This window comes from Symphalangus syndactylus, chromosome 6, assembly GCF_028878055.3.
Source record: "Symphalangus syndactylus isolate Jambi chromosome 6, NHGRI_mSymSyn1-v2.1_pri, whole genome shotgun sequence".
NCBI classification, from domain to species: Eukaryota; Metazoa; Chordata; class Mammalia; order Primates; family Hylobatidae; genus Symphalangus; species Symphalangus syndactylus.
Genome location: NC_072428.2, coordinates 49,294,003 through 49,319,460, shown reverse-complemented (window position 1 = coordinate 49,319,460; position 25,458 = coordinate 49,294,003). Strand labels below are relative to the sequence as shown.

Genomic DNA, 25,458 nt, shown 5'->3' with positions numbered 1-25,458 from the left:
ATTTCTAAGCTATTTAGTGACTTAGAATCCTTTTTTTTTCAAATATACAATTAAATTCTCCATTATTACAACTTCATATACCAATATACAATTTATTATATGTTAGGGCAATATCATTAATCTTTCTTATAATTATCTTTGCTCTTCTCCGATGTCTATTTTCCTTAAAAGACTAGAACATCTTTATCTCAAATTCATTGGGATTTTCATGAGATCTGAAACAAATATATAAATTAGGAACATTCCCTTAAGGAAAAGTAAGACTCCTCTAGTCAAGTCCTCTTTTATATTTCCCCTTTATTATTATCATTCTGCATTTTTGTAAATTAAAAACCAGATATTTTGACAATTACATTTTCTGAATATTGCAAGAATTTAGAAAACTAGTATTTTTACCCAACTTAATGAGTTTAAATTAGTTCATTTTTCACCTTTAAAAACATATTGTAGGTACTCCTTTGTTTGCCTAATAAACCTTCACCTGGTCTCACATTTAAGCAATATCACATTTTCATCTGTAATAGCACGTAATTAGAAATTTTTAACCCAGTGTTTTCAACATTTTAAAATGAAGCATTGAACATATTTTGATACATTCGGCTTTAATCATCTTGATCCATTTATTTTAATATTTTAGGCCAACTTCTTGGGGATTTTTTTGGTAGTCATTGCTATAGAGGCTGAATAATTTTTGCTTTTATCTTCTCCCATTTTGAAAGGTATATGCACTTTTTTTAGTTTTATTAAGTTGTAATTTTAGGTTTGTAAAAAAAAAGAGGCCTTTCTTAAATTGTCAATCAAAAAGAAAATGTTATTATGAGTCCCTGCTATTTAAGATCAGAAATGTGGCACTTACGCTCTCTCTCAGGTTGCTGGATGTAGCAACTAAAAACAGAAATGACCAGTTAAATTTGAATTTCAAATGTATGAAATTTTAGTTTAAGTCCCATGCAATATTTGGGACACCCTTATACTGAAACAATTATTCTTTGCTTATATGAAATTCAAACTTAACTGGGTGTCCTGACAACCTTACTCTTCTACCCAGACTCAGCATTTGTACATTTTACACTCAGCATTTGTATATTTTCTTGCACATTTAATTTTTTGAAGTTTTGGAAACTATCCAGACAACTGCATATTTAATTGATTTCAGTGCTCATCACTAGTCCTTTTATACCAGGATTTCCACATTCACAAACTCTCTTTAAGGCACATGTATGCTACACTGTTTTCTTGCTTATCAAAAATATTTGTTTCCTGCACATATGAAAGACACTTTTGTTATAAAACTGTTTGGTGATAATAAACTTTTCAAATCTCAAAATTCTGAAGGTGCTGTTCCATTGCCTTCTGAGTTACTGTTGTAGAGGTCTGTATCCACCCTCCCTTTTTGGTTTTGCAGATAACCAGAATTTTTCTTTCTGCATGCTTTTAATTGCTTCTAACCTGTTTCTAAGGTTCCTTTAATACTGGTTTTGCCTAAAATTTAGTGACCATATATTTTTAACTCAGAAAAAGTTTCTTAATGTCTTTGATCATTGATTCTATGCCAAATGTTCTTTCACCTTCCTTAGAGACACCTTTAATTCTCACACTGGACCTCCATCCTCTGATATTCATATCTGTTCTTTCTTAGTTTCCATCTCATTATCCTTTTCAGATACATTTAAGATCAGATCAAGTTTATCTATTAACTATCAGTTATTTTATATTCTTCAGTGTTAATTTTACTTTTTATTGCATTTATTTTGATACAGTATTTCAGAGCTCCCTGAAGTCCTTCTTTATAGTATTTATTTCTCTTTTCACTTTAGAGACTCTTCTCTACTTGTGTATTTCTACTCTAGCTTTATTGAGTTCAGATTCTGTTATGCCACTGAGGACACCAACATTTCTGGAAATTTCCTCTGAAGCCTGCAGCAGCTAATTTTCAGGGCAATAAGTGTCCAAGTCTTTAGGATGATATTCTTTTCTTCAGTATTGCAATTCCCTCTAATTTTCCTAAACATGTCCACTTTTTTTTTCTCTTGGTATTACTTCAGCATATTTGTATATCAATAATTAGGACTGTGTATTCCTATTAACTCTATTCTGAGATAATGGCCAAACTCTCTTCTTACATAATTAGCTTCAGGGTTCTTCATCGTTGCACAGAGTTCTGAGTTCAATGCTGTCCTTGCAGATATTTCTCTATTACCACTCTGTTCTACTGAGATTAAATAAAATTCTACTGCTTGGATCTCTAATTCCGAACCAATAGAGTATCTTCCATTTCTAGCACTTTTGTCCATACCCTTCACACCTTACTTAGAGAAAATTCTGTACTTCTTGTTATTTGGTATCTGAACCTATTATTAAGCATGGAAAACCAGGAAAGGGAAGGGATAAGAGTGCACTGTGGTCACCTCAAAGTGAAGCACCCTGCAGCAGAAGGACAGTCCCTAGGTTTTCTGGTTGACAGAGATAAAAACTCAGAGATACACTGTCTCAGACACAATGTCATACAATGCTTTCCTATCTTTTATTAGGTGGCTTTTGTCCATAAACAATTGAATTCTACTGGACAAAACAGTTTTAAGTTTTGTGTGTTTCCATCTTTTCTGTTAGTTCCTAGGGACTTTTTAGGGGAGTTAAGAGATGTTGTTTAACAGATGGCCAACCAGTTTCAATTCAAACCAAAATTTAAGTAAATATTTTGAAGTCAGTGAAAATACAAAGTTGAACACACAGTATAATTTCATGCACATTAAAATGCACAGAAAAAAAGACTAGAATGAAATAGGATGAAGTTTCCTCCTTAAATGTTTAATATATTTATGACTGTATTATATTTATAGTAGGTAAAGAAAAATACACTATAATTTTAAATATATAGGGATTTTTCTAAAGATCTCCTTTTGAAGCAAATAATTCTTAGTGGGAGATAGGGGAAACTATAAATGTTGCTTGGGATTACTTGTATTATTTATAAGATTTCCTTAACAGCAGCATTTATAGGGTTTAAAGGTTAGGTAAACTTTGATTAAAGCTGTTAACTAAATGAACAATATTTATAAGTTTCCTCTTCTATGATTATTGTGAAGATGTGAATTATGATCAAATCCCCTATAATATTCACGGCATTTATAAGGTTTCTCTCCTGCGTGGACTCTTTGATGAATTCGAAGAGCTGAGCTATGACTGAAACCTTTACCACACTTAGCACATTGATAAGGCTTCTCTCCTGTATGGACCCTCTGATGAATGTGAAGATTAGAACTGTGACTAAAACCCTTTCCACAATCATCACATTTATAGGGCTTTTCTCCTGTATGGACTCTCTGATGAATGAGAAGATGTGAACGCTGACTGAATCCCTTGCCACACTCTTCACATTTGTAGGGTTTCTCTCCAGTATGTACTCTTTGATGAGTGTGAAGCTTTGAACTCTTACTGAAGCCCTTCCCACATTCAGGACAAGTATAGGGTTTCTCCCCTGTATGGACTCTCTGATGAATGCGAAGATCTGAGCTGTGACTAAAGTCCTTTCCACAGTCATCACATTTATAAGGTTTCTCTCCTGTATGCACTCTCTGATGAATTTGAAGATTTGAGCGCTGGGTAAAGCCTTTACCACAGTCTTCGCATTTATAAGATTTCTTTCCTGTGTGTACTAACTGATGAATTCGAAGATTTGAGCTCTGGCTGAAACCCTTACCACACTCATCACACTTATATGGTTTTTCTCCTGTGTGGACTCTCTGATGAACATGAAGTACTGAACTCCGATTAAAACTCTTACCACACTGATTGCACTTAAAAGGCTTTTCTCCTATGTGAAGTCTCTGGTGAATGTGAAGTAATGAATTTCTACTGAGGTCTTTATCACACTCAATTTTATAGAATTTCTCTTCTGTGTGGACTCTTTGATGATTGTGAAGACTAGAGATCCGGCTGAAGCTCTTATCACATGCATTACAGCTATAAGGTACCTCCCCTATGTGAACTCTCTGATGAAAGTGAACTCCTGAGCTCTGTTGAAAGTTACTGTCAACTTCATCACATCCGTACAGCTTCTTACCTATGTGGATTCTTGGATGTCTATACAAGTCTGATCTCTGAGAGAAGCATGCTTTACGGATGGAGCATTGATAGAGGTTTTCTCCAGGTTGATTTCTCTTGTGGAAAACACACTGTGAGTTCCAATAATAAATTTCTTTACATTTATTACATCCACAGTACTTTTCTTCCATTGAATCTGTCAGTAGGTCTTTTTGACATATCACCCCAACGTACTGTGGAAGGGCTTCCTCCACTGGGATATAAGAATGCTGAACTATGAGCTTCTGTTCTTTTTCCATGGAGAGGTTTTTCCTGGATATGCCAAGACGGTATCTGCCCCCTTGAAAACCATGTGAACCACTCACGTAGATTTCTCTACCATAGTCTTGAGTGGTTTTTGTTTCTAAGGATTGCCAAGGCATAAAATTTTCATATTTTAAGTTCCTATGACTTTCGCTTTGAAAAGTCAGTTCATAGTTCCCATACCCTGGTACTTGTGTGGAGAGTATTAACCATTCCTGACACTGGGAATGATCTTGCTGTGTTAGGTCTTTGGAATCTGTCCCTTGAACAGTTTCCCCATAGTTCTGATTCTCATACATCCGGGCGCCAGCATTCCACCAGCCTTGCCAGCAGGAAAAATTTTCATATTCTAAGTATCTGAGTTTTTCTTCTTGGGATTTGCAGCTCTCATTCCAGTTTTCTAGAAAAATAAAAAGATAATCCCATGGTGAGATAAAAGCTGTGTTGAAAAATTTCCAACTATCTAAATCAATGACCTTTAAATGATAGGAATATATGTGTGGGTGGGGGTAGGAAAGAAGGGTTATGACTCTGGCTGCTCCATTTGGGTCTGAAATTCATTTGTTTTGTTCATTCATGTATGTATTCATTCATTCACTTATTTATTCATTCCACAAGCATATCTTGAGCAGGCACTGTTAGAAAGATTTAACTTCTATTTACCACGCACTGTTAAAAATGAGAATAATGCCAACTGCTTCATAGAAATAGTCGTAAAGACTGAGATTTAATTAGATTACTTTATTTTGGATGTTATTATAAGAAACAAAATATATTGTTCCTATTTTTCTGTTCTAGAATAGCGTGGTAGATTGAGAAAAAATGATTATGTTAACTCATTACTTTACCTACACCTTTGGTGTTCTCCTTCCACACTCTCTCTATGCTTGGCTACACAATTTGCGTTGGTAACTGGGAAAATAACAAAAGTAACATAAGCAGAGACTTGAAAAGTCCTTGCCCTCTCTCGATGCTTTTGAAAATCCCGTGACCACCACCATGTAAGTGTGTTTGGGTTGGCTTGTTTGAAGAGAGATATATGGCCAACACATTCCCACTACCTCCACTGATACTGAGCTGACTGCCCCACATTTGAGTCAGGCCAGACAGCTTAATCTTAGACCATTCAGCCACAACCAAATCCTCCATGATAAAAGATCCATCCAGTCAATGAGAATCATAAAAAATAATAAAGTTTGTTTTTAAGCCACTAAGTCTGGCATAGTATGTTATACAACAAAAGCTAACTTATACAAATAGCATGAAGAGAGAAAAAATTTAGGATGACACAAAATTGACTATGTATGGAGACATGTGTTTTAAGGGTAATGCAGAAAATAACTAAAACTAATAATCACAAGTATCTATTGATGATATAACCTAGGTGTCCTCGAATCTGTCTTGCTTTATCTTCTATTTGTAACCTGATTTAAGAAACATTTTTGAGAATATCTCTTCCAACACCTCAATATAACACCCAGATTAAAAAAACAAAATACTCAACAAAACTGCTCCTAGAAGAAACTCTATTCCCTATGAGACGGGATAACTTTACCTACTAACATGACATTTGTGTAGTTCTCCCACATGACCTCCCTGTAGAGGCTTTTTTGAGAAGAATCCAGGAATTTCCACTCCTCCCAAGTAAAAATAATAGTCACATCTTCAAATGTTACTGCCATCTGGTCAAAGATCAGGCTTTCTAGGAAGAAGAAATCTAAGTGAGAAGATGGACAAAGATAAAGACATTTAGCAGATAATGTAAGTGGTGAGCCAAATAGAAAAAAAAGGAACTTCAGTAAAGAAGAAAACCAAGAAAGGTAAGGAGAGGTATAACAATAGTAGTCAAATAGCTAAATAATATATCCAATCATGAAACATCAACACTATCAAAAGAAACACCTATACAGCACTCGTCTACTAAGTTTTTTACCTATATTTCAGTTACTCCTCACAGAAATCCCATGTTGTAGGTAGCTTTCTACTACTATTATGCATTTTAGAATGGAGAACAGATAAACATATGTATTAAAACTGCCTAAAGTAATTCTTTTAGAGGAAAGAACAGATCATAAATTGGTTATGTGACAAAGCCATTTTATTTCTTTTTAAAATTTTCATTGTATCTATTTGATCGCACATTCTCAATTCTAAATTTCAATTTAAAATATTGAGTACCTACTAAGAATAAAGGAAACAGATACTTCTAAGGAGTTTACAACAAAATGGAAGGAAAGCCAAATACTATCATCATCATCAGCAGCAGCACCATCATAGCTGCAGCTAAATCTTATTGAATGTTTATTGTATGAATAGGGCTATGTTATCTCACTCTCAGAACAATCCAATAAGGTATTATTATTCACAATAAATGAATACACAATCTAACGTTTAGCAAGACTAAGTTACTTGTATAAGATTATGTAGTTACATCATAGAGGTTTTTAAACCCAGCACTACCTAGTAAATAAAAGTGAGATAAATTAAAAACGTTTGATGAAGGGTTGTCAGTTGAGATTTCCATATACTGTTATAATATGTTAATGAAGAAGAGCAAAAGAAAGATGTATTGAAATATTCAAGGGCAAAAAATATGCCACCAAACTATTTTCCAAATAAACTACATGAAAATACATGTCTAAACAATAAAACATTAACCACAAATAAGAACTCAAGAATGAGAACATTCAGAGCCATATATTTAAATATCTAGTGGTCTATTTTTAATGTTTATAAAATAAGTTTAATAGATTTTAAATATAATGAATCCACTTTAAATATATAAATTAATAAAAGAAAAGAAATTTGGGATGCTCAGAAACTCAAACTACAGGACTGAAAACTGTGAAAGTTGGTATCTGTCTGGAAAATAAATGGACTCACTGGTCTCTAATTTTATAAAAAGCACAATAAAAATAAAACTCAATCTGCAGTTATTGGATTTGTTATTTTTAAAAAAATTTAAGGATTTATTTTAAAAACATACTAGCAATTAGGAGTCTAATTTCTTTTACTGAAAATAAGTTAATAAATATTTAAAATACTGAAATAAGTAAAAATTAAAAGCCTACCTTCCCCCAAATAATTTAAGAAATAACCACTAAACCAGTTTTCACTGTGTTCTAACCGTCTTCCATGTATACACAACACACATTCATACTTCACTGATTTTTTTCCTTAATAAAGACATGATAATTCTGCAACTTTCTTTTTTTCATTTAATACATAGTGTACAACTTCCCACTTCAGTACAGGTAGACCTATCTTATTTGTGATAATTTTTAAACATGCCCACAAATTATTTGATCCTTTCCATTCAAGAAGTGAAGCCTAATTCCCCACCCCTTGAATATGGGCTGAACTTGGTGAGTAACTTCTGATGAATAGGAAATAAAGTGGATAAGGAAGTAGTGGTATGCAACTTTGGAGGCGGGGTCATAGAAGTCACTGCAGCTTCTTTCTTGCTCTCTCTTGGATCACTAGCTCTGGGAAAAGCTATATGCCGTGTCATGAGAAAACCTAGGCAGCCCTGTGGTGAGGAATTGGGACCTTCTGCTTTCATTGAGAAATGAGACATCTTGCCAACAGCCATGTGAATAAACTATCTTAGAAGTGGATCCTCCAACCACAGCGCAGCCTTCAGGTGACTACAGTTCCTGCTGACAGCTTCACTGCAACTTCATGAGAGACCTTGAGACAGCTTAGTTTCTTCCAGATTCCTCACCCTCAGAAACTGGGTGAGATAATGTTTGCTGTTTTAGGTATTAAATAATTTGTTATGCAATAATAGATAACTAATATTATTTGTAAAAGTTACGCAGCATTTCATTTTATTGATGTCCAAGACTTAACTGTTCCCATATTAATGGACGTTAAGATCATTTCCAGTTTCTTGGCTATAACATATAGCAAAAGAATTCTCTTAAATATATCATTATTTCTATTGTAATATTTCTATATGATAAATAATGTCTATGATAAATATAAATATTTCTATATGATAAATAGATATATTTCTGTATGATAAACTTCTAGAAGTGAAATTGTCAGGCATCTGTATTTCAGTTTACTAAAAAATACTACAAAATGTCCCTTGAAAATATTTTTTTAAATGTTACAAATATTTTCCCCCAATGGAGGAATAAAAGCAAGACTATATTCAAAATTAGTAAGTACAATAAATATAAACAGAAAAAAAGAAAAGAATTATATAAACAATAAACTAAGATGACAAGCCTATTGATAGAGAAAAGGATACTAAAATTGAGTTTTAAAATAAAGTGGCATACTGCTGATAAGAGATATACTCCAAAATAATGAATTCTGAAGGATTAAAAATGATCTGGCTAATTGTTTTCTTGTGATGTTTCTTTATTCACTTCCTGTTAGCTGGTTCTTTTGTTCCAGGGACTTGATTAGACTACGGTTCATTTTTTCCTACAAGAATACCTGCCTATATACTTCCTATAGTACGTTTTAGTTAGCTAAACTGAACAATAGCTTCAGGTGCTGTCAGCCCAGTCCTTCCATTCTAAGATTCTCTTAAACCTTTCACTAAAAGTTTTAGCAATAAATTTTGATCATTTCCGGATTTGTGATTTCATTAGGTTTTACAAATTGGTTGTCTAATTCTGTAATTCTACATACCTTGTGCCTACATATGCTATAATTCTTCTATAATGAAAAACTTGCCATTACAAATTTTCTGGTTATCCTGAAATGTAATCCTAATGAAAAAGATGATAAAATGCTTGATTATCTCCCAAACTTACTCTCTTTCAAAAATCAATTTTCAGAGTAATGAGATGGGGCAAAGCAATCACCAACTATGACCAGTGAGATTTGTATTATTTTGCTTTTCAGTGTTTTCATATTCACTGATTCTTACATACTGGATGGGTTGCAATTAAATTGCAGTCATTTTTCTTTTAGATGTGCAAGATTCTCTCATCTCAGACTAGTAGGAATCCCTTCAGGTTGACTCCTGGGTTTGTAATATGACCTTTTTTGGTGTTTGAGAGCTTCCTTACTTTCTGGCACAGCAAATGTCCAGGTTCATTCTTGTTCCATTTCCTTGACCAACCAGGATGTATTATTTATTCTAGGAGTTTGATAATTTTCCACTCCTTTTTTGGCATATAAGTAACCCCCCAACAATATTATATAAACTTGGTATCTCTTTTGTCCTCTCATCTATGAACATAGCTCTCTCCGATTATTAGTTTTCTTTAAGGCCCTTTTCAAGAAAGGTCAATTAAAATCATTCTCTATACATCTGGAGTTTTGATTCCTTCTTGTAATATTGTCAGATTTTGCTTATACAATTTGAAAGGGATTCTTAGCTACATATTAGTTCATGACTAATACATCTCCTTGATGGATCTTAACCACTACTGAACATTATTGACCTTTTATTGTGACATTAAATAAGTCTCTTGTAAGAGCACAGAGCAAGATTTCTGTTTTTCATTCAATCAGTATGACTCAGTTATTTTATTATCCATGTTCATTTATTGTGATTACTAATATAGACTTATTTCTAATATATTATTTTTTATTCTTCCTTTCCTGTCTCTTAGATTGACAGTTTTATGCTTTAATTTCTTCACATCGCCACCTTTTCATCTATATAGATTTCAATTTCACACAGTTTCTATTATTTTAATAAGTAACCTAAATATATTTTAAACATATACACTTACCTATTTTTCTAATAAGTCAATTAAGAAGAGAAACTAATCCAGGAAAGGCTGCATGAAATATGACAAGAAAGGTGATCAAGTACCTTGGTAAAGTTTATTGTTATCATAAAACAAAACTAACAACAAAAAAAAATAGGAGTGAACAAAGAAAAAAGGAGACATAGAAAGTATATCAGTGCCTACATATCTGAACTACAATTCTTGACAATACAAACATGAGGGGAGAAAGAGAAGGATATAAGAGTGTGCTAAAGTCCATGTCTTATTAAAAATATGACCTAGATATTAATACATTTAAAAAGTCAGTAGGGGTAAATAAAAGTCAATGTGGGTTTTAAGTTAAGCACAACCATCATAAGAAACAAAATGGAATCTATGAAAAACAAAAACAGAAGACAACTTGCTCCACGGGAAAACAGAAAATAAGAAAAGAAAAGATGGCAAAAATAATACAATAATAATTATAATAAATTTAAATGATTTAATCTTACAGATTAAAAGACTCAGATTAAAAAATAAGATTTAGCATGTGGTTTAGAACAGATACACTAAAAAGAAAAATATTTAAAAATACAAGGATAGAAAAAGATTGCAAAAATACGAATCAAAAGAAAGCTGAAATAGCAAACTTAATTTCAGATGAGTAAAATCTATGGCAAAAATACCATAAGGGACAAAAATGTTTTTTATATGAACAGTAAGAAAAAATATCCAAAATAAATTGAATCCACAAATAAAATTTCAAAATGTACCAAATGACAAGTGTCACAAATGTGAGGGGAAATATACATACCATTAGTTGTAATGATAGATATTAATATGTCCCTCTCAAAAAATTATAGCACGCAAACAAAAAACCCTAATAATATGAAGACTAAACACTACAAATAATAAGCTTCAGTTATTTTATCTGTGTTGAACTCTGCACCTCTTCAAAATACAAAATACAGATTATTTTCATGAATACATAGTACTATAAGACAGACCATGTATTAGTCCATAAAAGAAATCATGATAAATTCCAAAGCATCAACATAATATAGAATACATTCTCTAGCTACAATGTAATAAAATTTGAAATTATTAACAATAGAATTTTAAAAGTCCACACTTCTGAAACCCAAGTAACATACTATATTATTAAGTAATCTTTGAATTTAAAAGAAAAATATAATAACAATTCTTAACTGTTTTTTCTTAAAAATCTAAATGTAATAATGACAATAATTACACAAAAAATGTGCAAGATCCAAATGAAATACTTGAAGGAAACAAAAATGGCTAGAGTCGCTGGGCAAAGTGGCACACACCTGTAATTCCAAGCACTTTGGGAGCCCCAAGTGGGCGGATCGCTTGAGCCCAGGAGTTTGAGACCAGCCTGGGCAATATGAAGAAATCCCATCTCTACAAAAAATACAAAAATTAGCCAGGCATGGTGGCACACACCTGTAGTCCCAGCTACTCAGGAAGTTGAGATAGGAGGAGCGATTGAGCCTGGGAGGTTGAGGCTGCAATGAGGTATGATTGTACCACTGCACTCCAGCCTGCAAGACAGAGTGAGATGCTGTCTTAAATAAATAAATAAATAAATAAATAAATAAATAAATAAATAAATAAAATAAAAAAACCCCAGCTAGACTAACATGATACTGAATAGGTGAAGGCTCAAAGTATTTACCTTGAGAACCAGAAAAAGACAAGAATGCCCACTCTCACCACTCCTATTCAACACAGTACTGGAAGTCCTAGCCAGAGCAATCAGGCAATAGAAAGAAATAAAAGGCATCCAAATAAAAAGGAAGTCAAACTATCTCTATTTGCAGATGATATGATTCTATACCTAGAAAATCCCACAGTCTCTGCCCCAAAGCTCCTTTAGCTAATAAACAACTTCAGGAAAGTTTCAGGATACGCAACCAATACACAAAATTCAGTAGCATTTCTATATACCAACAACATCCAAGCTGAGAGCCAAATCAAGAATGCAATCCCATTTACAATAGCCACAAAAAGAATAAAATATCTATGCATACTGCTAACCAGGGAGGTAAAAGATCTCTACAACAAGAATTACAAAGCACTGCTCAAAGAAATCAGAGATGACATAAACAAATGGAAAAACATTCTATGTTCATGGATAGAATCAACGTAATCAAAATCGCCATACTGAAGCCGTATACAGATTCAATGATACTTCCATCAAATTACCAATGACATTCTTCATTGAATTAGAAAAAAAAACTATTTTAAAATTCATATGGAACCAAAAAGGAGCCCAAATAGCCAAGGCAATCTTAAGCAAAATGAACAAAGCTGGAGGCATCACATTACCTGACTTCAAACTACAAAGCTACAGTAACCAAAACAGCAGGGTACTGATATGAAAACAGACACATACACCAATGGAACAGAATATAGAGCCCAGAAAAAATGCCTCACACCTACCACCATCTGATCTTCAACAAAGTTGACAAAAACAAGCAGTGGGGAAAGGACTCCTATTCAATGAATGGTGCTAGGATAACTGGCTAGCCATATGCAGAAGATTGAAACTAGAACCGTTCCTTACACAATACACAAAAATCAATTCGACATGGTTTAAAGTCTTACATGAAAACCTAAAACTGTAAAAACCCTGGAAGATAACCTAGGGGATACCATTCTGGACATAGGACTTGGCAAAGATTTCATGATGAAGACACCAAAAGCAACTGCAACAAAAACAAAAATTGACAAATAGGACCTAATTAAACTAAAGAGTTTCTGCACAGCAAAAGAAACTATCAACAGAGTAAACAGACAATATACAGAATGGGAGAAAATATTTGCAAACTATGCATCTGATGAAGGTCCAAAGTCTAGAATTGATAAAGAATTTAAACAAATTAACAAGTAAAAAACAACCCCATTAAAAAGTAGGCAAAGGACATAAACACTTTTCAAAAGAGGACATACATGCAGTCAACAAGCATATGAAAAAAATGCTCAACATCACTAATCATCAGATAAAGGCAAATCAAAACCACAGTGAGTACCATCTCATACCAGTCAGATGGCTATTATTAAAAATTCAAAAAATAATAAGATGCTGACAAAGTAGCAGAGAAAAGGGAATACTTAAATACGCTGATGGTGGGAATGTAAGTTAGTTCAGTCATTGTGGAAAGCGGTGTGGTGATTTCTCAAAGAACTTAAAACAGAATTACCATACCCAGCAATCCCATTACTGGGTATATGCCCAAAGGAATATAAACTGTTCTACCATTAAAGACAATAAGCATGTGTATGTTCATTTCAGCACTATTCACAATAGCAAAGACATGGAATCAACCTAAATGCCCATCAACAATAGACGGGCTAAAGAAAATGTGGTACACATACACCATAGAATACTACACAGGCATTAAAAAAGAACAAAATTATGTCCTTTGCAGCAACATGGATGGAGCTGCAGGTCATTATCCTAAGTGAACTAATGCAGAAACAGAAAACCAAATACTGCACACATTCTCAATTCTATTTTGGAGCTAAACATTGAGAACACATGGATACAAAGGGAGCAACAGATATTAGGGCCTACTTGAAAGTAGAGGGTGAGAGAAGGAAGAGGATAAAAAAACTACCTATCTGGTACTTTGCTTTACCTGGTTGACAAAATAATTTGAATGTCAAACACTCATGACTCACAATTTATCTATATAACAAAGCTGTATGTATACCTCAATCCTAAAATAAAAGTTAAGAAAATGACTAGAAATAAATCATTCAGCTCAGGAGTGTAAAAAAGAGAAACCAATCCCCATTAAAAAAAAAAAAAAACAGAGCAAACTTCAAAAAAGAAGAATAAAGTGGAAGTCAAAGATATAAGAAACAAATAAATGATTGAGTAAATGCATAAAGCCAAAAGATGTTCTTAAAAATTTAATGTCAGATCAATGAAAGTCAGATTTTTAATAACACGGTTATGAAAAAATACAGGGCAAAATAAGGAAATAACTTTTGACATAAGATTTTTCAATGATGCAAGGGTGTTATGAACTATATATATAAGGATATTTATGAGCTATAGGCAAATACACCTAAATATGTACCTAAATAAAGGGATCAATTCCCAGTAAAGTACAAAAAAAAATAAAATGGCAAAATAGATGACAGACTAATAAAAAATTATATAGACTAGTAAGTACTAAATTAAAATGGTAGCCACGTTCTTCCTCCCTCTCCCTAATCCCAAGGCTCTAAGAGTTTTATAGTTGCGTTCTAGCAAACATGTAATTAACTTAATTACTATTACAATACATTGTTTTCAAAAGTAGAGAGTGAAAATTGCCAACTTATTTTATGTAGCTAGTATAATCTTGGATTCCAAGACCAGATAAGAATGATACAAATAAAATTAAATTACAAGCACATTTGTAAATTTTGTAAATATACAAAAATCCTAAATAAAATATTAGCTAATTAAATTCAGTAATGTATCAAATATATGCATCATGATCAGACAGTTTATTATAGGACTGCAAGGATCATTCAACATGAGAAAAATCTATTAACATAATTCACTATATTAATAGACTATAGAATAAATCCATGATAATCTCAACTGATGCAGAAAAATCATGTGCTATAAAGTTCAGGAAGTTCAACACCGATGTATTCTCTTAAAAACACTTGTAGCAAACTAGAGGAAAAAAATAAACTCCCTAAAGTGGCAAAGGTTAAATATCAAGAACTTTAAGCTTAATGGAGAAACTTCACATATATTCCCTTTACAATGGTAACAAGAATGACCACCATCACTGCTGCCTTCAACACAGCACTAGAGATTCTGGCAAATACTATAAGAAAAAGAACTAAGAGGTATAAGAATTAGAAGCAAAAATATAAAATGTCATTATTTGCATAGTTATGGCCATCTACCTAGAAAAAGAGTATACAATAAACTATAAATTAAGAGAGTTCAGCAAAACTATCAGATACAATAAATAGTTTAACTGACTCAGCAATCAACTACTAGAAAGTAAGATACCATTCACACCAGAAAAAAAAACCCTATCTTAAACAAGAATACAAATAATTCTTTGAAGAAAACTTTCACATTCCAATAAAGAAGAAAGATTATCTAAATAAAAGGAGAAGCATGTTTCCATGCTCTTGGATGCAGTAACAAATTCAATACATTCCAGTCAAATTTTCAGATGGCTATTTTGAGGAACATAATAGATTTCTGTTCCTTAAAATTGACAAGGAAGGAAATAAGTTGGTAAAGACAAGTAAACCAAACAGGAAGACTACCAGATACTGACATATCACCAAAACTATAGTAGTAAAATCAGAACAGACAAATAGACCAGTAGAACAGAGCAGAGGGCTCAGAGACTAACCAATGTGCTTCTTTATCTACAAAAACATATTAACAATAGAGGTAGCATTAAAAATCAAAGACAGAAGTATGGATTATTTACCAGATAGCATTATGAAAACTGATTAACTATATGAGATAAAATGAAACCGGATTCCAACTTAATACCATATACAATGGGGACACTAGATCAAGTAAGCACTTAAATGTTAAGGGGAAAACTATAAAATTAATGAAAAAAAGATGGAATTTGAAAACACTTACCACTGTTAAATGATTCCAAGAGCCAGTCCTTTGAGAGGAAAAATATTAATAACAAAGTAGATAAATCACAAGCTAGTTAATTAAAGGGGGAAAAAGGAGCACAAATAGAAAAAAAATAAAAATAAGATTAGGGAAATGGCAACTACAACCTTTTAAAATAACTGGAACAAAAGTTTTCCCAAATAAATTCTTTCAAATTTTCAAAGAACAGATTATTTGATGCTATGAAATTATTCCAAGGCATCAAAAACTGTTCAACGCATCAGAAACAAAAAACTCTTCAAGACATCAGAAATAAAGTGAAATATAAGGCCGGTGAAACCCAGCAGCACTTGAATTCATAATCTACTACCATATAACTAATTATTTCAACATTTAGTAGCTTAAAACAACAATAATTATTTACTATTTCTTATTTCTTTTCTGGGTCAGAAATTCAGGAGTGGCTTAGCTAGGCAGTTCTGGTTTGGATCTCACAAGATAAGTTGTTGGTTAGATCTGCAGTCATCAAAAGGCTTGACTGAGAAGAAGGATTCACTTCCAGGGTGGCTAACTCCCATGGCTGGCAGGCTGGTCTAAATGTTGATGAGAGATGTTTTTCCCCCATGTGGTTCTTTCAAGTGGCGGGGGCTATCTGTCAGCATGTTGTAAGTTGCCCAAAAGAAAGTCAAGCAAAAGCTGCATTGTTTTTATGACTTACTAGCCTTGGAGGTCACATCCTATCACTTCTACTGTACTCCACTGATGAGGCAATCACAAGCCACGGCTGTATTTGAGAGGGGTAAGACACAGACCCCACCTTTAAGTGGAAACAATGTCAGTCACATCGTAAGAAGAGCATGAAAATAGCATAAATTGTAAGTGTTAGGAAAAAGCCGAGTGTTGGGAAGGAAACTGAGGCAGCGCTTGCATAATGTCCTTTGGAATGTGTCTAGACTTGCTGGCTCCTTGCTTCTAGCCCTCCTAGGCTCCTATTCCCATTATCTAAAGTAGCAGAACATGTTCCATATAAATGCTAAACTATCGCAGCTGTAAATCATGTGCTTAATGCAACATGTCCTTTTGACCTCCACATTCTCACCACCTGTTTCTCTGTTGATTACCAATAAATAGCGTGGGCTCCCAGAGCTTGGGGCCTTCGCAGCCTCCGTACAATAGCGATGGCCCCCTGGTGTTCCCACCTTTTTTTCTCTCTCACTGTCTTTTTCTCAATCCTTTGACTCCGCCGGACTTTGTTACCCCCACGACCTGGTGTTGGGTCTGATCACCCCAACAATAAGTAAGGCCATCTTTGGAAACTTCAATCTGTTATAATACCAAAGCATATTATATCATGGTAAAGTGGTAGTTTATTCCAGAAAGAAAAGGAAGGTTCAAATTAGGAAAGCCATTAACTTTAAGCTTTTATAATAACATCAAATAAGAAAAGCCATATGATTATTTTAATGGATGCTAAAAAGTATACTTATTAAAATTCAACATGCATCCTTCATTTAAAACTACAGACAAAGCATGCAAAACAAAACAAAGCAAAAGACATACAAACATCTTAAACCCAAAGATAAAACATTAAAGTCATTCTCATTAAAACTGGAAACTTGACAAGGATACTGCAAGTCCACAATTTTTAAACTACTGTGAAACTACATGATAATACAATTAGACAAAATTATCTGTAGAGGATATGACTGCATATCTGAGAGATCCAAGAAAATCAGCTGAAAACTACTGGCAATTATAAGGGAATTCATGATCCCAGAAATTCTGTTACTAGAATTATAAACTAGACATTATACATGTATACCAAAAGATCTGTACAAGAACAGAGCATAATAAATGCTGTAACAGCAAAAAACTAAAAACAATCCAAGAAGTCCAACAACAAAACAGATAAGTTGTTCATACTATGAAATAGTACACAGCTGTGAAAATGAACAACTACATGAATCAACATCGATGCATTGTAAAAGTTAACATTATGCAAAAGAAGCTATTCATGGAAGAATATATACAGAGTCCATTTATATAATGTTCAAAAATATGCAAACTAAACAATTGTGTTTAGAAATGTAGATGTAGTTAAAAGCACAGGAAAAAAAATTAAGGAATAACAACATTTAAGATAGTGGCTGCCCCTTTAGGAAAGGGGTGGGAAAGAAATTCTGGAGTCATCAGGGGGCTTATTAAAAGTATATGCTGATTTAGGCTGGGCATGGTGGCTCATGCCTATAATCCCAGCCCTTTGGGAGGCAGAGACAGGCAGGTCACTTGAGGCCAGGAGTTCGAGACCAGCCTGGCCAACATGGCGAAACCCTGTCTCTAACAACAACAACAAAAAAAACACCACCCAGGAGGTGGAGGTTGCAGTGTGCTGAGATCACGCTACTGCACTCCAGGCTGGGAGAGAAAGCAAACAGTCTTAAAAAGAAAAAACAGTATATGCTGAGTTCAATGGTGAGTGTCCATGTTATTATATTTTAAATTGTACATATGTTTTCATATATTCTTTTGCTTATATGAAATACATCACGATAAGGTTCAAATTACATAAAATCTAAGAGTATACAAAAAGAGTTCAGACATATAAATAATAATTTTTTTTTTTTTTTTGAGACGGAGTCTTGCTCTGTCGCCCAGGCTGGAGTGCAGTGGCATGATCTCGGCTCACTACAAGCTCTGCCTAAATGAAATTTATAATAGCAATAAGAATATAAATTTCTAAAAATAGATTTACCAAAAATACTTAGAACCTATATAAAGATAGTTTTAGAATTTTGAGGGCTAAAAATAGGGTTGGGGCCGGGTGCGGTGGCTCATGCCTGTAATCCCATCACTTTGGGAGGCCAAGGTGGGCGGATCACTTCAGGTCAGGAGTTCGAAACTAGCCTGGCCAACATGGTAAAACCTTGTCTCTACTAAAAATACAAAAATTAGCCAGACGTGGCGGCTCACGCCTGTAATCCCAGCTATTTGGGAGGCTGAGGCATGAGAATCACTTGAACCTGGGAGACAGAGGTTGCAGTGAGCCAAGAGTGTGCCACTGCACGCCAGCCTGGGCAACAGAGCAAGACGACTCTGTCTCAAAAAAAAAAAAAAAAAAAAAAAAAATAGGCTTGAAAAAAACAAGATGACTCTGAGACTCTGACCAATCTTAGGAGAAATAAATACAATTTTGTTCTAACTAATCTTATCTCTATTTTCAAGCACATTTAATCAAGATATTAATCTTGATTTTGATGTGGGGGTGGAGGAGCTGTAACAAACTGATTTTCAAATGCTTTTGAAAGAAAACCATTTTGAAAGTGGAATAATGAGGAGAGGCTAATTCAATGGCATATTAAAACTTTAATAAGGACTCTGCAATTCATAACATGGCTTGACATAGAAGTAGAGAAGATCAATGGAAACGGGTACAAATCCAGAAATGGACACAAGTACAACAGTGCATTTTACACATGACAAAGGTTACATCAAATTTGTAGGGAAAAGACGGCAATGATGACATCTGGCAAAAAAAAAAATTAAGCTTGATTCTCTGTCTCAATTCTTATGTCTTAGTAACTAAAAAGAATTATATCAGATATGCATTACAGTTCAAATAATAGCTAACAATGCAGTCAGTTGTCAGTGAGTTCTTCATGTCCAGCACAAAGTTATTTTTACATGTATGATCTTGTTTACATTCTTAACAGCCCTACACAGTAGCTGTTATTTCTCCACTATAAAGACCAAAGCCTAGCTAAGTGATTCAGTCTAGTTCACGGTATTAAGAAGTGACAGACATGCAATAAGCTTAGGTACTGGATGTAGAGCCTGTACTATGACCAATGTGCTATATTGATTAAACATAATGAAAGGTTAGTATATACTTATTATCTAAAACTTATTATATATAGGTTCCTTTTACATCTTTTTGACCAAAATGGAAATCATCAGAATATTATTCTGTGGAAAAAGCCATCCTCTCTCATTTTTATCTTCATTGACTGAAAAAGAAACGCTACATTCTTCTTCATTGCCTATTAAATGCACTACATATAAAGAGACAACAATAAAAACATTCTGATACCAGTATAAGAATTGAGAAGAGGCTCCACAAAACAGGACAGCCTCAAAAGTAATCTTTGTATACATATGTGTATGTGTAATTTTGTATATGAAAAGGTAGCACCACAGTCAGTAAAGAAGATAAATGTTAGTAGAAAAATTAAATAACCTAAGTAGGAAGTAAAAAGAATGTTTAAATTCTGTCATTTCTCACATCAAAATAAATTCTTGATAGATTTAAAAATTAAATGTTTAAAATAACACAATTAAGAAACAGGAAAATGAAAGCAATTACGTATTAAATTTGGAAGTGAAGATTTCAAAGCACAAAACTATATAAGTAAAAGAAATGAGATTTCATTTTATGCAAATTTAAAACTTACATAAACAAGTCCTTAAAGTAAAAGGCAAATGATAAACTAGGAGAAATATTTACAGCATATGACAAATGATTTATATGGTTTCCACACAAGAATACCTAGTATCAAGTGGAAACAAAAAATTCAGTAGGAAAACAGCAATGTATATCAAAAGGCAATTCATCAAAGAAGTAATATAAAGAATCAATGAATATATGTGAAAAAGTCAACCCTACTAAGGATTAAAAGGATGCAAATCAAGGCAAAATTTAAAACTTAATACTCAATGCTGGCAAAGGCTCAGTAAGATAGAATCATTCATCAAATGGTTGTAGGAGTTCAAGTTCACATAACATTTCTAAAAGAGAATTTAAGTTTTTCAAAAGCCTAAAACATGCTTATATCCTTTGATTCTGTTTTCCTATTTCTCAGAGTATATCTTGAGAAAATAAAAAGACATACACCTAACAAATTATGTATAAGAATATTTATTATAAGATATTTATAACAACAACATATTGAGAAATACTTAAATTTTCCCCAATGAAAAGCAAACTTAATGGGAGTCCAAGGTGGGTAGATTGCCTGAGCTCAGGAGTTCAAGACCAGCCTGGGCAACACGGTGAAACCCCGTCTCTACTAAAAATACAAAAAAATTAGCTGGGCATGGTGGCGTGCACCTGTAGTCCCAGCTATTCAGGAGGCTGAGGCATGAGAATTGCTTGAACTAGGGAGGCCGAGGTTGCAGTGAGCTGAGATTATGCCACTGCACTCCAGCCTGGGCGACGGAGCGAGACTCCGTCTCAAAAAAAAAAAGGCAAACTTAAATAAAGCATACTATATACCTAGAATGGAACACTATATAGTCATTAAAACTCATGCTACCAAAACATGCTTGGAAAAATGCTCATTATATGTTAAGTGAAAAACGTATACAAATAACAGCTATTCATACATTGAATAAATACTGAGTGCTTAGTATATGCACAGTACAGTTCTATATACTGGGAACATTTCCTTCCTCATGGAGCCTATTTGTCATGAGTCAAATTTTTTAATTTAATGTTTTATATATACTAATCTTTTTATATACATGTGTGCATATGGGTGCATATACCTAAGTTTATATTTGTACATGTGTATGAACATGTATACATACATATCAGTATTTGTACAGACTACTGAGTACGTATATACAATAAGTATTAAAAGACTACAAGTAAATACACCCAAAGGTCAACAATGGCTATCTGTCAATATGGTTCATGTGAAGAGACACACAAGAATAACAAATTTAAACATTAATTGCCTTCCACAATGTGGCTTTATACATTCATGTTTCACTTCCCTGTCACTAGCCTGGTTTCCTTATTTGTTCCCTCAAATTGTACCTGAGACTAAATGATGGCTTTCCTATTTAGAATATCTTCCTACTCATAATTGTTCAAATCTGAGTTTCTGTTGCTGTGTTTTAAGTGCCGCTCATTCTGGCACTGTTTAATGTTGATAACTTCAGAAATTATTATTAATCTCATATAGTTTATTACCCTCAATGTTAAGACTTTTTTTTTTTTTTTTTTTTTTTTTGAGAGGGAGTCTTCCTCTGTTGCCCAGGCTGGAGTGCAGTGGTGCCATCCTGGCTCACTGCAACTTCAGCCTCCCGGGTTCAAGCAATTCTCCTGTTTCAGCCTCCTGAATAGCTGGGATTACAGGTGCCCGCCACAATGCCTGGCTAATTTTTGTATTTATAGTAAAGACGAGGTTTCACCATGTGGGCCAGGCTGGTCTCAAACTCCTGACCTCAAGTGATCCACCCACCTTGGCCTCCCAAAGTGCTGGGATTACAGGTGTGAGCCACCGCACCTGGCCATGACATTCTTATAATTCTTTATCTCAGAACACCAAGAACAGCATAAATTATACACTAGACTTGAATGACAGAATGAATGAATGAGTAAATGTTGGGAAAAGACACTGGGTTGGGGCAGGGTCAAGTCTGCACACTCGAAAATTTCACAGGCAAGCGAGGAACATTTTCTGTCCAGTCATCCATCCATCCTCATTGCCACCTCCACCACCCATGGAGAATGCAGGGACATTTTGTAAATGAGAAAAGACAATCATCCTCACCTGGGATCAGACTATGAGGGAAACAGTGTACATTCCTTCCTCCTTTGTGTTCCTCTTCTGGGGAAGGGTAGAGTGCTGAGACGGCTGAGCTGAGGAGGAAGGCAGACTGAAAACCTGGGTATGACTTTAAATTCCCAAATTCATTAAATTTCCCATATACTAACTGGGTATGATGCACAAATTTCCTAGCAAGAGGTCAAAAAGAAGCCTATGAATGTTCTTGTCTCCTTTCAACGACCAGAAAGGACAGCTATGAACACTGGCACCTTGAAATTTATTTCCAACCCTCTAGAAACTTCAAAAGATAAAACTCACTTACTTATTGAGATTATTTTTACTACTACTACTACTAATAGAAAAGCACCAGCACACTTAAATGGTAACTATTCTCAAGGTATTCTTCTTATTTTGTTCAGTTTAAGTAGAAAATCATTCCATTGTCCTCCCCTACTTGCTAAACAGGAATACTGGATTTACTATCAGAAAGGTACCTGGAGTCTTAGAGAAGTATCCCAGAACTGGAGCTCCCAGGTCCTGATCAAAGTCTCAACTGTGCCATCAAGCACTTGTAGAACTTTAAAGAGGACCAAACTTATATATCTCCAAGATCTCAGTTTCCTTACCTGTAAAACGGGGGCATGAGCCTTTGCTACCCCAGTCCTTCCTTGCTGATCAAAGGTAGGTTCCTGGGCAAAATAATAAGCAATTAGTTAAGAGCCCTCTTTCTCTAGGGAAAAAACGTTTCATGCGTGCCCCAAGAGCAGGGCAGGTTTGGGCTCCCCCAACGCGTCACGGGCTGCCCAAGTGTAAGCACCAGAGAACCAGACACACGAACGGTTCTCTAGGAGCGGGATCTCCCGGTCTCGGCCACAGACCCGGGGGTCCTCTGCTCCTGCAGTGAAGACGCGCGCGGCATCCGTTGCTTATCCAGATCCCTGGCCAGAACTCTGCCCCAGCACCGAACACCGGGCACCCATACCCGGGGGCCCAAGCTGCTTCTGCCCTCCTCTACTTGCCTTTATTCAGTCTTAACGTGGGAGAGAAGCCGTGATGTACCCATCTACACGGGTGTCTGCGGGGTTTCTAAACCGGAGTAGCTTCTCAGTCCCTGACCCTCGATTTTCTGCCCCTCTTCCTTCAAGCACAGCTCGTCTTGCCCTGTCCGCTTCTGGCTCAGTCCTCCTGAGAGTTCACGTCACTTAACGGAGCCTGTAAGAGTGGACCGGGATGGCCAAAACACTCAGTCGACACAAACAATGGCCGCAGCCTGGCTGGACCAAAACGGAAGTCTCAGGTCTTGGAGTAGATACTTGCAGTGTTTCCATGGATACGGGAGGGGCGGGGCGGGAAGAGAGCGCGGGCGAACGTGACTCCTGATTGGCCAGAAAGACCCCGCGCCTCCCGACCTTTGGCCGCTGGCATTCCCGCGCTGGCGGGAGCTGCGGGCGCTCGGGGGATAAGGCGAGGACGCGCCGGCATTAATGGAATAGGAGAACTCCCGAAGCTTTTAGGGTCCCGGGAAAGGGGGCGTGGCTGGAAACGGAGCTACTGGCTTCGGAGAATTCTGTGACCCTCACCGCCGCGACGACCCTGAGGAAACGCTGTCAGGTCGCCTTTGGTTGGCAAGGCGTGGTTGTCCTCGCTGTCCCGCGCCTCGGCGGAATGGGCACCTCACTAGCCCTGGCACTAGCTAGCATCGCTCTAAACTCGAGGTTAGAGGTTTTCAAATTCCGTCCTATTGTTGCCAGAGACCCTCTTCGTTCCTGGTCCAGTGAGGCTTTCCTCCCTCCCGCCTTCTTGCCAAATCCCAGGCTCCTCTGGAGACTCCAGGCAGAGAAGGGAAACGCACAGTGGAGCTGAAATGAAGCCACGAGAAGGAGCCCCTCCTCAGTGTCCTGGGACCACAGAGAGTTGCAAGAGCCTGTTCTATTATTTAGCTGAGTGTGTTATATTAGGAAAATATTTTCGTATCTTTAGGCCCTGTCCCTCAAACTTGGGCTGGATCAGTAATATTCAAACATTTTATTAGGCAAGGAACTTTTGGTAGGATAGTCATTAAAAGCAAGGGACTCCTTGGATTCAAATCTGGCAACACCGCTTAAGAGATCTTGGCTGGATTACCTAACCTTTAAGCATCAGCTTAATAGGCGTAACATTGATAGCCAATAATAATAGTAACTGTGTAACAGACTTGTTAGATTGAAATGAGTTAGTTAGTTAAAATGCTTAAGCCAGCCCCTGGCACATAGGAAGTAGTCTGTGAACTATATATTTACAGTTTGGTGTTTAGCAGGGGTGGGTGGCCCAGCGCCTATCTGCTTGAGTTCACCACACAATAAGCTCTTGCATTTTTTATGACTCTGGAGACCACATTTTGAAAATTACTGGGCGTGGACCTTCCCTGGTTTGAACATTCAGAGAGTATAGCATAGCATTTTAAAAATGTGGGCTTTGTTGTCTGACGGAACTGACGTTAAAAGCTGTCAATCATTGTTATCTGCTAGGTGGTGTTAAGCAAGTTGTTTAACCGCTCACCCTTAAGTATTTTCACCTGTAAATTGCAATGTATTTATTTATTTATTTTTATTATACTTTAAGTTTTAGGGTACATGTGCACAACGTCCAGGTCAGGTTTGTTACATATGTGTACATGTGCCATGTTGGTGTGCTGCACCCATTAACTCTTGTCTCTGCATTCAGTAATTCAACTATCAATTGCGGATATTTAAATACATTAAAAAGCAATGTATTTAAATATCCGCAGTTGATAGTTGAATTACTGAATGCAGAGACATTGACCAGTAAGAAGGAACACTGGAAGTGGGCTGTTCTGCCACACTGCTTCCAACCTGAGAATATTACCTGAACCTCAATGAACTAACCAAAATTAAAAGAAAAAAAAAGCTAAGAGGATCCAGTTTTCAGAGAAACAAAATGTGTATCTGAAGAAATATACCTGCTATAGGGCAGAGGCCCATATGAATAACAAAGAGCACCAAGTATAGCATACACAAGACTTTTAGGAATGAATTCTACCCAGTTATGGTTTGGGGTTTAGCAGGGGTAGGCGGCCTAGAGCCTATCTGCCTCCATCCACCACACAATGAGCATCTGCATTTTTTATGACTCTGGAAGCTACATTTTGAAAATTATTGGTCATGGACCCTCCCTGGCTTCAATGTGCAGAGACCCAAAGCACCAGCTTTGATGGGGGTCCTGGGAGCAGTCACCAGATGCCTAGAGATGT

The 25,458-nt window shown here is 35.5% G+C and overlaps 2 protein-coding genes across 11 annotated transcripts in view; one reads left to right on the top strand and one right to left on the bottom strand.

The window, feature by feature from the left end:
* Window positions 1-25,458, top strand: part of NLRP14 (NLR family pyrin domain containing 14) — a 113,262-nt gene that overhangs the window by 39,216 nt on the left and 48,588 nt on the right. The window lies entirely within an intron of this gene.
* Window positions 1,796-23,510, bottom strand: ZNF214 (zinc finger protein 214). Of its 10 annotated transcripts, none has more exons than XM_055282572.2 (5): window positions 23,228-23,510; window positions 22,835-22,897; window positions 22,212-22,300; window positions 5,903-6,049; window positions 1,796-4,747 (listed from the first exon to the last, which is right to left on the bottom strand). In XM_055282572.2, exons 2-5 carry the CDS (start codon window positions 22,849-22,851, stop codon window positions 3,054-3,056), a joined length of 1,947 nt encoding a protein of 648 aa, XP_055138547.1. In that variant the 5' UTR covers window positions 22,852-22,897; window positions 23,228-23,510; the 3' UTR covers window positions 1,796-3,053. The 10 variants fall into 10 exon arrangements, with proteins under 10 accessions (XP_055138547.1, XP_055138546.1, XP_063497227.1 ...); XM_055282571.2 differs by having other exon boundaries at window positions 5,903-6,064; window positions 23,228-23,501; XM_063641157.1 differs by lacking the exons at window positions 22,835-22,897; window positions 23,228-23,510 and adding exons at window positions 10,050-10,097; window positions 15,676-15,703 and having other exon boundaries at window positions 5,903-6,064; window positions 22,212-22,246.